The sequence below is a fragment of the Vanellus vanellus genome (assembly GCF_965231255.1).
Source record: "Vanellus vanellus genome assembly, chromosome: 6".
Classification (NCBI taxonomy): Eukaryota; Metazoa; Chordata; class Aves; order Charadriiformes; family Charadriidae; genus Vanellus; species Vanellus vanellus.
This window is the reverse complement of record NC_138911.1, coordinates 46,144,870-46,158,839: the sequence shown is the minus strand read 5'-3', so window position 1 is coordinate 46,158,839 and position 13,970 is coordinate 46,144,870. Positions and strand designations below refer to the sequence as shown.

At 47.1% G+C, this 13,970-nt stretch overlaps 3 protein-coding genes across 3 annotated transcripts in view; 1 reads left to right on the top strand and 2 right to left on the bottom strand.

Annotated features, from left to right (window-relative positions):
• Window positions 1–6,678, bottom strand: part of TTLL5 (tubulin tyrosine ligase like 5) — a gene marked incomplete at its 5' end in the record, with an annotated part of 134,973 nt that extends 128,295 nt beyond the window's left edge. The window contains 5 exons of the mRNA XM_082485216.1: window positions 257–387; window positions 941–1,047; window positions 1,929–2,011; window positions 3,919–4,028; window positions 6,593–6,678. Coding sequence (XP_082341342.1) covers window positions 257–387; window positions 941–1,047; window positions 1,929–2,011; window positions 3,919–4,028; window positions 6,593–6,678 — 517 coding nt within the window. The remainder of the gene's footprint in view (window positions 1–256; window positions 388–940; window positions 1,048–1,928; window positions 2,012–3,918; window positions 4,029–6,592) is intronic.
• Window positions 6,679–7,601: 923 nt separating this feature from the next.
• Window positions 7,602–10,372, top strand: ERG28 (ergosterol biosynthesis 28 homolog). Its single transcript, XM_082485895.1, has 4 exons — window positions 7,602–8,014; window positions 8,234–8,324; window positions 9,553–9,671; window positions 9,845–10,372. The coding sequence occupies exons 1-4, from the start codon at window positions 7,882–7,884 to the stop codon at window positions 9,922–9,924; spliced, it is 423 nt and encodes a 140-aa protein (XP_082342021.1). The 5' UTR covers window positions 7,602–7,881; the 3' UTR covers window positions 9,925–10,372.
• A 2,002-nt stretch (window positions 10,373–12,374) lies between these two features.
• The window catches only part of FLVCR2 (FLVCR choline and putative heme transporter 2), a gene marked incomplete at both ends in the record, with an annotated part of 41,438 nt that continues 39,842 nt past the window's right edge, over window positions 12,375–13,970 (bottom strand). Inside the window, one exon of the mRNA XM_082485894.1 lies at window positions 12,375–12,381. Within this exon, the coding sequence (XP_082342020.1) occupies window positions 12,375–12,381 (7 nt within the window). The remainder of the gene's footprint in view (window positions 12,382–13,970) is intronic.

Genomic DNA, 13,970 nt, shown 5'->3' with positions numbered 1-13,970 from the left:
CAACACTGTGCACAAAAAAAGGCTCTGTTCTGGAGTTTTAAGCCCACATCAGCTTGAGGACTTACACAGGCATAGAATAAACAGCAGAGTAGAAATTACATTAAAAAAAAAAAGTCATGTGGGCCTTTCCAGCTTCCTCTAATTTTGTTGCCTTAACCACTGACATGATCAACAGGCTGCGATATTAACAGTAATTCCCTTCCCCCCCACCCAGTTATTTCACTTTAGGTCTGGGAATCATCACCCATTCACTTACTGCAGAAGTCCTGGTACTCTGTCGGGAGGATAAAGGTCTGAGGTAAGATATGGAATGTCTTGAATCCATGGGCCAGCTGCATACGACTGACATTCTTGTATAGTCTGTCCTTTCGTGTCAGTTCATATGACCTGAAGTCCCAAAACAAGAGACTGTATCTATTTTTCACCAACATAAAGAAAACCCACATTACAGCAACCCTTTGTACTAGCTACTAAAGCATCTGTAGCCCCGTCAGATGTTTAAACCCTAACCTGCAACTACCCTTCAGTTTTACTGTTTCTGTCCTATAGCTGTATTAATATCCATCCTGATTTGTAGCACCTCTTGCAATTCCCAAGACAGACTCAAGCATAGCAAACTGTTTTAGTGGTGTTTGTAAACTTCAGCAGGTAACATATGACTGTCTCTGTAACTAAGAATCCAAAGCCCCAAATACTTAACTTATGCCACCAAATTAAAAAAAAAGAAAATATCCAGTGTTTGGGCTCCAGACAAGCACTTCAACTCACATACTACCTCCTCAAAACCCCAAAGGCCATTCAGAACGAAGACAGCATGCGGCACGGGCCCAGTGCATTGGGACTTCACAGTATCACATATACTTTTTTTTTAGTGCTATCTACGTGCAGATTTTTGCAAACCATCAGAGATGTTCAGCAAAACATGACATCAAGGTCTTACCTAGGGAAATGATTGACTTTCTGAATATCTGTAAGGGAACGCAGCAAGTAGGGCTTCAAGTGTGATCCTGTCCACATGAGATTATAATCGTTGCTATTAGGGTGCACCTAAAAAGCAACATAAAAACACCACGCACACAAAATCATAGAATTAATGAAAAGCACCACCACTTGTCCTACAGACTGTGACCTTCTGTCTATAAGACCAGAGTAATTCTAGTTTAATACAATCTCCTCTACCTATCACTAATATTAGGGTAACTCTAGTCAGACTCCTGTCCTAAGCTACTCTACAGTGGTGCTGGGAAATAACCATGTCATATTTTTCTAAACAAACTTGTGGCTTTGTTCTTTTATAGATTATTTAAACCCAATTTGTAAAGTGGTTTAGACTTCTTCAGGAAACTTGCAAGACCAATCCCTTAACTTTTCAGAAGAAAATCCACCATATGGTGTTATTCAGAAGAAAATCCACCATACACACACCTCTCTCAAGTTATTAGCTGTATATAGGACATTCTTTAAAGCAAGACAGGTGCTAGAAGAAAAATGGGAAATGCTACATCAGTGTTTCTGTGAACTTGCAAGTGCTGAGAGATTAAATCCTTTAGGTCTTCCCAAGGGTGCGAAATGATGCTTTAAAAGCAAGAAAGAACATGATCCAACTTCAACATCCCCTTTTCCCTAATTTTGTAGGCTAAAGGATACTCCTTTGAAAGAGCAAAAATCACAACCTATCTTCTGTCTGACTGGCAGAGTATGTAAAAAAAAAAAAAAAAAAAAAAAAAAACACAAAAAACAACCACAAGGGGGTCCACAGCAACTTCCTTCCTAGTGCTAAACCTGCAGAGGTTAGGAAAAAAAAAAAAAAAAAAAACAAAACACACAAACCAACCACAGAACACCACACAAAAAACCCAAAACATAATAATCACCATCACCACCTCCCAGCTCAGCACATAATCAGATCTGAAGATCGTTGCACTCACCTCATGGAATCCATGGGCAGTCAAAATGCTTCGAACCAGACGGCTGTCTGTTCGCACAATCTTATAGGACAAGTTGTAGCGCTCTGTTAAGACAGCAAGAGACATATTAGAGTCTCCACCTAGAAGAATAAACCAAAATTACCTATGCTACTAAAGAACAGAGAAAAGCATCATAGGACTCAACACAGGACAGCTGCACTTAATCCCCAGCGGAGCATGCCTACAGTAGCAGCACATAACAGGCAAAGGGCGAAAGGAAACACCCGCCCAACTCTTGGGGCATTAACTCCAATAACGGCATTGTACTGATTTACATCAATCCTTCAGTATAACATTACTGTATCTCTGAACCCTACTGTAGCAAAATAAGACACAGGACATCCTAACAAATGCCCAGATTTTTTTTTTTTTTTTTAAACAGTTCTTTATATAGACTGCTTTATAACACTCTAAACTTGACTTCAGCTCTTTCTTGTCTGTTCAAGATTGGTATTCCTACCTAAAAGCAATCATGCCCATGCCCTCACTGACATGGCTAGCTTACACGATCACTTCTTAGATCTTTAAAACCCAAAATAAAACACTGAGGTTTTGTTCATATCTCATCCCCCTGTACTGATCTTCCAATAAATAACTGAAAAAAATAGTAGGAAATAAAATAAATAGGAAAAGGAAATAAAAAGAGAAAATTCACTACCCAAGTAGAAAGTCATAAAAACAAAAGCAGTAAGCAGCACTGGAGGTATAAGAAACAGAAAGCATGTAGCAAGACTAGAGGCCAGTTCTCATACAAAAGGATGTGGCAATCCATGAAAGAGTTCAAAGGAAGTAGAGGCAGAAATTGCAACACTAGAATACAGAATCACTTGGAAAAGGCACTTTACAAATTTATTCAAACCAAGAATAGAAAGATGAAGATTAAACCTCAGGAAATATGTTCTACCAATAAAAATAAGTCTAAAGAAAAGAGTAAGAAGTATCAGAATCTGGGACTGGACAAAGCTCAAGGAAATGTAACAAGTTGCACTATTCAGTAGTAGTCTTGTTAAACCACAAAAACCCTCTACCTCCTGAGAAAAAGCAGAAGAGTCACCACACTCCAGTTAGGATAAAAGTTACAATTACCATCAGCTTCTGCCACCATTCAAGTATGTTTTTAACTCACATGAAAAGGATCAGGAGTTTCCACACACAAAAGTCACCTTCTCCACCCCTTACCCCAATGAGCCAGAAGCATTTCTGCTTGGATATGATATTAGAAATGAGGACATCAATTACCTAAGAAAGGGAGAAGCAAGAGAAGAAAGAAGTGTCAGCATCTTCACAAAAAGAAGCTGAGTAGATTTTAGCTTTTCTCAAACTCAGCACACCCAGAATGAGCTCCCAGCTGTACACACCCAAAAGTACTAACTCTCACAATACGGAGTGACTGTTTATAACAACTCTGCCTCTTATTTAGAGGCTCTCCCTTATTTGACACTAGAGAGATTTAGTCTCACGACTCAAGTGCTGCCAGAGCAGCAATCATTTTGCTTACAGCCTTACTCACAGTTATGAGGCTGTAGACGCAGATATTTATTACTACAGCTTACTTGTTCTTACCACTGTGGGGCTGACTGCTTTATTTCCCAATGAAACCCTCTCAAAACTCACTGCAATGATTGATTTTAAATTCTTAGCTACAGAGTAGTGAATATATTCTGGTTGTAAGTTTCAGCATGGCCTCCAAGTTCAATTTGCAAGCAGATAGTTCCAACTCAAAACACATCAAGACCCAATGGAGACACTTGTTACAACTCAAGCTGTGACATGATAAACATTTACCAACTGATCAAGCATTTCTGAACATCTCTGTGCTCAGAGACAAGAGAGGATTGTAATTTCCTTCCTACCATGTCCTCTTCCCAAGCACAAAAAGAAAGAAACACCCAGGTTAAGAGACGTCTACCTCATGCCTTCAGGCCAAAAGCTGGCACATAGTTGCACCCACCTCCAATTAGGCGGAGATAGCTGTCGTTGGTCAGAATGGCTTCAGCATGAAACACCATGACTGGGATCCGCCTGCAGCCACCACCAGTCCACTTGATACACGGATGATCCCTGAAATGGCAAGACAGTCAGTATAAGCAAATACTGTGCCTCGTGCACACTGCAGTTACCTACAATGAGGACACAGTAATTCTCCAGACTTGCCCGCCTAGTCTGTGGGCAGGATACAGGCAAACACACTGTGGGAAAATAACAGAAGATTGGCAAGGAGGTCTGTAAACACACTCAAGTGACTAGCAGCCAGGGTGTAGAAAAATACATGTACCATTCTAATTGTTGTCTCTCTGTGTGTTTGACAAGTAGAACATCTGTGTACAGATAACATAGGTCTGTGACAGACTTAGAGGCACCCTATTGAACATGCTTGAGATTCCTGCCCTGCCGTGGGAAAGATCAAAGCCCAGTGGTGAACTACACCTGTCTGAATCCCTGAAAAACAGAGGCAAACAGCAGGTTCAGCAATCCCTTAGCAAGGGCTGAGCTCCGCAGTGCCTGTGTCCCCACTTGTGTGCCTCTGCCCAGGTGCTGTTTTGGGGATACCCCAGTTGGCGAGGTAACAAAAATAAATTTACTCTTTGCATTTCAGCCATGGTTTTGTGGTTGTTCTTGCAGCCCGCCTGTGCTGACTCACACACACACTAGGCACCCTTCGTACTCAGCTATAAAGGGAATCTTCTAGTTCATCCTCTTTTTGGGTTGGTCTTGCCAGTCTAAGTCTGAATTCTGTTTAATTTGTATTTATTTTACCAAGCATATTTGGGAGAAACTCCATTAATTTTCACAGCTACAACTCTCTGGATTTATAGCCTGAAAACAGGATTTATAATTCAGGATAAAGCATAATTGCTGGTATCCACACAACCAGACCTTACAACACAGGTTCCAGTCTCCAATTTAAGAATTGTAAATCAGTGCATGCTGCCTGGCTGTAATCCAGGACTCTGAAGTGCATAAAAAGGCACTCATGCAGAGTTTGAGAAAGTAAAACAGGCTTGGCTCAACACAATGGCTAAAGTTGTGTGTTCTTCCTTTTTAATTTCTGACAGATGCAGTACAATGCAAGCTCAGAATGCAACAATGATGCCCCCAGCCAGCCACTGGAGCTACGGGTTCCAAGATACAGTGATCAGTTGTCCAAAACAAGATTGCATTGGGAACTATAGTCTCCTCAGAGGAATTAGGGATACATTAAAAAAAATTAAGATCTGTTATATAAAAACCCAAGATCACAGAGAGAAGACCTGTCAACTTCCCTAAGCAAATAAAACTCAGACTGCTTATTACTCACTGCACAAGGAAATGGAACCATGAAAAAGTTAACAGAAAACAGAGACTAAGGGGTTGGAGAGACACATCTCTGTCTACACACACAAGAAGAAATAGAAAGACTAGGAGAGATAGATAGAAGCATCTGTGTATAGAACGTGCAAAACCATTGACTGCCAAAGGTTCTACACTTAGAACACAGAAACAGAGATAAAATGACAACTTTCTGATGCTAGGACAAGTACTCTTAAGTATAACCTTGGTCTTCTCAATCAAATTATTACCGTTATCACCCAGACAAATTAACTTCAGAGCACTCCTGTCTGCTTCCACCACCTCTAAAGGGGGAAAAAAAAAAAAAAAAAACAAACAACATAGAAATCAACTACTGGGGTGTGATTAGCTGGAAAGGACTCAAAAGAAGCTTCCAGAACTTACACTACAGGCCAGAGCTTTATATAAGGGAGAAATGAGCTGAGGCAACAGGAGAAGAGTTTATGTTAAGCCTGTCCTGAGGATTTGCAGGAAGGCTCAATCCTCCAGGTGACAGTCATTCATTCCCAGCATGACCCTTAGTCACTTGATGCAGACACCTGGTTACAATTACATTCTAGTTGAAGGCAGTTCCAGATCTTTCCATCCATGAGGGTCTGGCAAGTGAGCCAATACTTGGTATGAAGCATTATCCCTCTAAATGTGTTAAGTCACTGCAGTTTGCAACAGGGCACTCAGTCACACTATGCACCCAAAAGAAAACAAACAGGATATATTAAAGTAGGTACAGCTGAAATGGAAAAGGGATTCCACTCTGGGAAAAAATAAGGGAGCAACTCCTTCACAAGCAAAGATAAAAGAAGTTACTGAACAACAGTCAGAACAAACAGATACTAGTAAGTAATAAGAACTCTAGGAGTGGAGTTCTCATAAGGCAGTTTTTTTAAAAAAGGATATAAACCACTGCATATCAGTCTACGGTACAGTAGATTTCCATTCTGTGCAGCAAAGTAAAAACTAAAACAAAAAATTAAGCAAACAAAAAGAAAGGACATTCATTTCCTTAAATATCATCAAGAAAGTTCCCAGTTTAGGAGCATGACAGGAAGAGATTAATGAAACTATAAACAGACAAGGAAGAGCTGCACCTCCAACCCTGACGAATACGGTGGTCTTTTAGGGTACAAATGTAGGTAGCCTTCCCACAGGCTTGAGGCTCAAACCAACCATCTTCTACTTTACAGGTAGGAGGAGGGTAAGGAATGCAACTGTCTTTTTAGATTAGTACAAAACCTACAGGAAGCACAGGGAGACAGAAACAGTTAAGAGGTGTGTGTGTGTGTGTGTCCACTTACTCCAGCCCATCTACATCTTCTTCCTCCTCCTCCTCTTCTGAGGATGAGCCACTTTCCTCCAGATCTCGAGCCATCCCAACCGGCATTTCCTCTGGGAGTTCTCATACAGCCCAGTCTCAGTAGCCTCCGAGACTCCTTCCTGCAGATTCAAGGGATCTTGCAAGAGCAGTTATCTGCAATAAGGACTAAAAGTACAAATGCATAGCTGAGCAGGACAGCAAGAGAAATGAGGTAAATTAGCTCCCACCTCCTGTCAATACGTATTTCTCACAGGACTATGAACAAGCTTGTCACAGGCTGTAAATCACCTCCCAGCCAGGGGAGTGTAGGAAGAAGCATCACCTTCCAGCAGGTTACTCCCCACCTGCCCGTGAGAGTCATTCAGGCGCTTACCGCTGAAGCGCGTCCCTGCCCTGCCCTGCCTCCGGCCGCAGCACCGCGCCAGGCTGGCCAGGCCCAGCACAGCGGCAAACGCCTGCTTCTCCCCAGCGCTGAGACTCCCCCGTCGCCCGGGGTCAGCGGACACCGTAACACCTCCACCGGCCAGAGAACAGCTCTAGGGCTCGGCCGCGCCCGGAGGGGCGGCTAGGGCTCGGCCTACCCCGCGGCGGCCGGGCCCGTCGGCCTACGGCAGCCTCAGGAGAAGCAGGAGCGGCGGGGAGCGCCGGAATGGCCGTGACTCCCGCCCGGGGACCGCGGACTAACACCCCTTTCCCTGAGACAGCTACCTCAGCCCTCCACTCCCCATACCTGATCCCGCATCGCCCCAGCCGGCGGGGCGGGCAGACGCGGCAGCTCCTCCCGCCGCTTCCCCGTTACTACAACAACCGGCGGACGATAGCCCCGCCCCATCCCCAGTGCGCAGGCGCCCACCGACCGCCCCAGTGCGCAGGCGCCCCACCGACCGCCCCAGTGCGCAGGCGCCCCACCGACCGCCCCAGTGCGCAGGCGCCCCACCGACCGCCCCAGTGCGCAGGCGCAATAGTCCGGCCGCGCACCCAGCCTTTTCTCCACCTCCTCCTGCATGGCGGGTGCGGTTGTCTCTCTAGCGGTGAGGGATTGTATTGGCGGTGTAGACCCTCACGTCAGCGTGGTGCGTGCATGGAGTGGCGCCCCCACGGCCAATCGGAGTGCGAGGCGGCGGCGGCGGCGGCGGTGTGCGCTGCGAAAGCGGGAGGAGGCCGGGCGCGGGAGGGACGCTGGTTGAGGGCGCGCAGCCGGTAACGGACGACGCCGGGCGGTGAGCGCGGCCCGGTTCCTGGCGGGCTGGTTTCGTGCCGGCCGGGAGGATGAGCCGGTTCCTGAACGTGCTGCGCAGCTGGCTGGTGATGGTGTCGGTTATCGCCGCCGGGAACACCCTGCAGAGCTTCCGCGACCACAGCTTCCTCTCGGAGAAGCTGTACACTGCCAGCCCCGGCCTCGGTAAGGTCCACGTCGGCCGCCCCGGCGCCTGGAGGTCGCCTTCCAGCCGTGGGCCTTGGGCCTTCCTCGTGGCTCCGCCTCAGCGGCTGCTCCCGGGCCCGGGAGCCGCCTGCCGCCCCGGCGTGCGCCTCCCCGGCGGGGACGGGGACGGGGACGGGGGAGTGGCGGCGAGCGGGGCTGTGCGCGGTCTCTATGTGTTTCCCCCCTTTCTTTGCGCAGTGAATGGGCTCCAGGCTCGGACCTTCGGCGTCTGGACCCTGCTGTCATCGGTGATCCGCTGTCTCTGCGCCATCGACATCCGCAATAGGACGTATGTAAAGGAGCACCGGAGAAATTCGTCGGTTTGCTTGCTAGTCGCAACCTGAACAGCTAGCTTAGAGGGCAGCGTGGAGGAGGTGGGGAAGCAAAAGCTGTTCGTGAACTTGCTATAGGGTTGAAAGCGTTCCCCCAGACAAGCTTAACTAGCAGTGTGGGATTTGTGTGTTAACTGCTGCTCCTGTCTGCCTCTGTGGGGAGAGCCTGCGCATTCGAGTTCTGTTTCTTAGCTCAGGCAGAAATTGGTAGATCTGAGAACTTCTTACGTCACAAATTTCTGAGCTCCAGCTTGGGAAGCGTCTTCTGATGGTGTTGCTCCTCTGTTGACATTAGGCAGTTGCTAATGCTGTGGTCTGACTGATGCTTGATACTTCATTTCCTATGGCAGCTCAGCTAAAGACTGTGGCAGATTGAGAGGGCCCTTCAAGTGGTCTTAACCCACTGCCTTCTTCCCTACGTTCTTGTCTGGAGCTGAGGACAAGGCCTGAGGTGCAGCTTGATGCTGTGGTGGGAGGCAGGCCTTCTGAGAGGGATTTCCAAGCAGGGTGACTCTGGGTCTGCGCTAGACAAAGTCTGTGTTGCAAATTGATAGAACTTACTCTTTTGTCACTGCCTCCCCCAGTCCCGCAGCAGAAGTCACTATCCACCTGGCAGCGTGTCCTTGGATTACCTAGGCTTGTTTGTGGTAGGCAGCTGCAGGGACTCCATTATTTGGTTTTAGGGGGTGGTGGCAATGCCACTTACCATGAAGCCAGTTGGTTCTTAGAAGGATTCTTTTATCTTGCATCTCTTGAACCTGCTCCCTTTCCACAGCTGTGACCCCTAGAGGGTAGCAGAGCACAGGCAGGAAGATGTGCTGGGTGATACAGCCTGGTATCAGCCAAGTCCTGTTGCCCTAGTTCTCTGCTCATCCAGTTCTCACCCTCTTTTTGTGTGTGCACATGCTTCTCCCTTCCCCTGTGCCCCACCCTTGCTCTCCCCTCTTCACCTGCCTGCAGGGCAGATAATGCCTGTGGCTTTCAATGCACCACTGAACACATTATCCTCTCAGCGGTTGCTCAGGGAGCTTTTGCACCTCACTAGGCAGGGGACCAAGTGCCCTCTGTGCTGCCACAGTGAGGACAGATGGGGCAGCATGCAGGTTTGGTTCTTTTCCACTCAGCCATGCTCGTGCCCATTCTATGGGCTATATGATAACCTGCTTCTTTCTGTTCTCCCAACAGCCTCTATTACATCACGCTCTTCACCTTCTTTTTGGCCCTTGTTCACTTCCTCTCTGAGGTCTTCATTTACCACACTGCAGCCTTGACAATTGGAGTTATGGCACCTCTCATGGTAGCAAGTAAGTAGAGCCCTGCATTGTCCACCCACAAACTCTCCTTGGAGCTTTGACACCCCACCCCCTGAAAAACTCTATGGGGCTATGAGCTAAGGACAGGGAGGGGATGGTGGGAGGGAATGTCTTATCTCGTATCCAGCATTTACTACGCAACTCATCCTGTGTCTCCATCACAGGTTTCTCTATCTTGGGGATGTTGATTGGCCTGCAGTACCTGGAAGTAGAAACACTGTCACAAAACAAGAAGAAAAACTGAAGCTGAGAGCCCTGTGTAGGTCAGCGTTGTCTCCTATCTTCACTGCCAAACTTCCACTAAAGCTCAGCTGAACTCCAGGACACCAGTCCCACTGGTGGATCGGTGTTGGACTCTGTCAATCATTCTTCATTACCAAGTGTTTTTTCATGTCCCGGAAACTTTTCAACAGGGTGATGTCAAAGACCAAGTCCCAGAGGAGTTTGTGTCAAAGGTTGTGGGGTGCAGTTGGTTACTGTCTCCCTGGAGGATAGCAGGGAATAGCTCAGGTCTGCCCAATGCACTAAGGACTGCTCTCTCAGTGTACCTGTGGGGAGGAGGTGTAGAGCTGCTCAGGATCTGCTGAACACTTCAGACCAGAAAGAGAGAACGTGTGCTGCCCCTGGCACTGCTGTGTAACTTGCATGTGTGTGTTCCTCAGGGGCCACTTCTAATAAATGACAGAAAACTGCAGGGTGCTATGTCTGTCTTTCTGCTACACAACAGGTAGAGGATGTACAACCTCAGAGCAAACAGAAGTTTCTACTGTATATTGCAGGAGAAATCATCTCTCTTTTCAGTAAACCCACCTTTCCCTGACGACTCCCCACAAAGTTCCAGGTCTGACTTCACATCACACACACACATGCAAAAAGAGTTGTTGCAGCTCACATTTCCACAGCATAATGGTGATGGCATACTGCATGCATCTGAGGACAAGGACCTTTGCAGTCAGCTATAACTACAGAAGAGAGAGAAAACAGGAACAGGTTGCTTAGACGTAGATGAAAGAATGCCCAAAGCAGATGGGCTATGCACAGAAGGTAGGGAGGAACCAGCAACATCTCCTAGCTGGGAAGATGGTACATGTGCAGAAGAGAGAGAGGAAAAACACAGAAGGAAGGAAAAGAGGACAACAGTAGCGCTGGGCAGAAAGATTATTTTTTCAATTCTGCAAAACATCTCAGGCTATTAAAAGAGCCAGATGTAGACTGTTTCAACCATTTAATATGAACACATAAAATTTCATTGTACCCTTGAAATGGTTTTGTTTTATATAAAAACTTCTATTGAAAAGCCCTTTTTGACCCCCATCCTCAATCCCAAGCTATTAAAGATAGGACTTGATTTTTTTGTCAAGACTGTATAATTTCACCCAAAAAAATGTTTTGTCAAAAATGGTATGTCAGAGAGGACTGTTTTTATTCATTCCACGTGGTTGTGGGTTTTGTCGTCCCCCCTCCCCCAAAAGACGTGTATAACTGTATGATTTAAGGAGTATATATATATAAGGACACTTGATGTCTCCACCAGTGGAGAGATGCTGGAAAGGAAGGAGAAGGGATATAAGGATCTATGTTTGTGTTTAGAAGCAGCATACAGAGGGGCAGTGTCTACAAGACACAAATGCTGGTAAGAAGGCTTCTTCTCCTGTTCTCTGTTATAAAAGTGGGAAGCTTCCAAACAGGAGCAAATCTGGATTCCCATCATACTCAAACCCCTCTCTGTGGCTGTGAAGAGCAACACAGCCTTGGCTGGTTATCTCAATAGAACACTTCACAAAAGCTTTTATGTAGTGTTGAAACATGCAAAAGGTACTTCATCATTAAGGAGGAAGATGCAGTCCTCAGCCCAGGGAGCTTGTTTGACTCACTCCTGTTGCTAGTGTAGTGCTGAGCTAGGCTTAGTCTGTAGCTTCAATATAGGCTGTGGAACTAGTCCTTGCCTCCAAGTAAAAGGAGGCATATTGGTATCTCTCGATTACTCCTAATATATAGGAACATTGGGGCAACCTCAGTGAACTCTGAGCAGAGGTTTATCTGCAGACTGAGTGCTTTGCACCAGCTATGTAATAAAACCAGAGCCAGCGGCAGCAGAGGCACTGCTTTGTGCTTGCTGGTGATGTGCTGAGGCCTCTACCATCCCCTGTGCAACACAGAGCATCACCAGTACCGAGGCAGTGCAATTCCTCCTCCTGAGAGCCAGCTGAAAGCTCTTCCAGGGCCGCTCACAGAGTCAGCGTGGTCCAGCTTCTGCACTTCATGTCACAGCTTGCCTGTGAGAGAATACACAGCCACATGCAGGGTGCTACCCTCACGTGCTCAGGGCTAGCCTGGAACTATGGCTTTTCTCAGCATGTGTGCTTTTTCTTTTCCAAGCAGACGTGGTGGGACGGAGGGGAAGCAGTGGGTTTTCCATCTTTTCCTCCCAAGCAGCAAAGTCTCCAAAACAGCAAGATGCAGAGGTATAACTGAAAAGAGCAACTCCCTTCTTGCATTGCTCTTTCACACTCTCCACAAGCAGCTCACTGTGCTCCTGTCCTGAGGCTGTCCCTCCCTGTGCCATAGTGTGAATGTAACAAGTGTAGGTAGCAAAGATGGGAGCGAGGGGGGCTGCATCTCCCAGCTCTGCCACCTCTCTATTTCACAGCTTTGATTCCTCAAGGACAATGGGATCAGTGCAGGCTTCTGGCATCACTTTCTGCAAAGAGAAAAGACAGAGAAAAACAATATCATTAGGATCCTGGGTGGCCAGACCCAGGCTTCAGAGAGACCAGCTGGCCAGAGGCTGGCTAATTTGCAGCTCCCTGCTAGTGTGCAGAAATCCCCAAAGAAGAATCACCATCCTCTGAGTGCAGCAGGGCAGAGCAAGGGTCCCATTTCCCTTAAGCTACTTGGTGTAGTCTTCAGACCTGAGTTAACTCACAGAAGCTGTACAGGCCCAGGTATCAGCCCCACAGCCAGCTCCCTGAAGACATTTCACTGTGACACAAGATGAGCCTCAAAGCGGTGAAACTGCAGGGCCAGTTCCCTGGGCAAGAAAAGAAACTGGGAACAACTCCTTCTGCTATGAGGCAGCACCATGTCTGTGCAAGCACCAAAAGAGGACCTACATCCTCTGTACCACAGGAGTCTCAGCACAGCAACTAGCTCCTCTCTGTCCTTACTCTGGCATGACTGAGGGCCTCTTCAACTCCCAAACAGATTGCTGGTTCTCATCTTCAAGTCTTTTCATCCCTACCCTGCATTCAGGGCTGACACCCATGGCCCCGCTTCTTCCCTGTCCCCAGTTTGGACTTACAGCTGGGTACAGATAAGGCTTTCTTTGAAGTTCATTACTCACATCTTAAAGAGCCATAAGAAATAAGAGGCAAACACACTTTTTTTTTTTTTTTTCTGCATAAATCCTATGGAAGAATTAGCCTGATTACTTGAACCCTCCTACAGTTTCTTCCCTTAACATGGAGGGAGCTGTAGAGTCATTTCCCAGAGGAAAAGCATGGACAACTGAGCCTGCTGCCCAATCTCCATCTTATCCTAGGCTGCATGAAACAGCCAAACAATTCCAGTTCAGCCTTTCTGTGTGGAACTTGATGAGCTCCTCTGCTGAGCCCTTCTGGGGTGTGTTAGGATTAGACCCCCCAGGGTATTTCAGATACCTCTCCAAGTTCTGACTTGAATTACAGACACCACAGTTGTCACCAATTCAAAGACAGTGTGCAGACTTATAAGGATAAATGTGGAGTCTCCCACAGCCTGGGCTCCAAGTTAACTCACTGTGGGGCAAGACTGACATCTGAGGCAGGAGTCAGAGGTGCACAGGAAAGACGTTCGCATCCCCAGTGCAGCTCAAGAGAAGTCCAGGCAGCATGGAAGCAAGACATACGAAACAGTTTCATTTTGAGTAACCTCTTACACAAACTGCAGGTGATAAGGTTTTGTAGAGGTCAGCAGCAATATCCCAAAGCAGAGCAGATCAGGAAAGCTTCAAAGAGATGCCTGGAAGCAAAAGCCAGGAAGTGCAAAGAGGGAACTCCTACCAGTAGGAGGGGTAGGGGACTGCATGAAGTAGTGCCAGAGGGAGGACTAAAGGGAAAGCTGCATTTAGGCTTGGGAAACCCCACCAGAATGCATCATGGAAGCACGATGGCAACTCTGAACAGGTTCCCCAAGCACCTCTGGGGTCTGAACACCACTCACCTGTTGTGGAGCTACAGGAAGAGGTTTAGATCAGCCAGCCTGCAGTGCTCCACCACCTTGGAAAAGGAAGGTTGCTCTCACAGCTGGGAG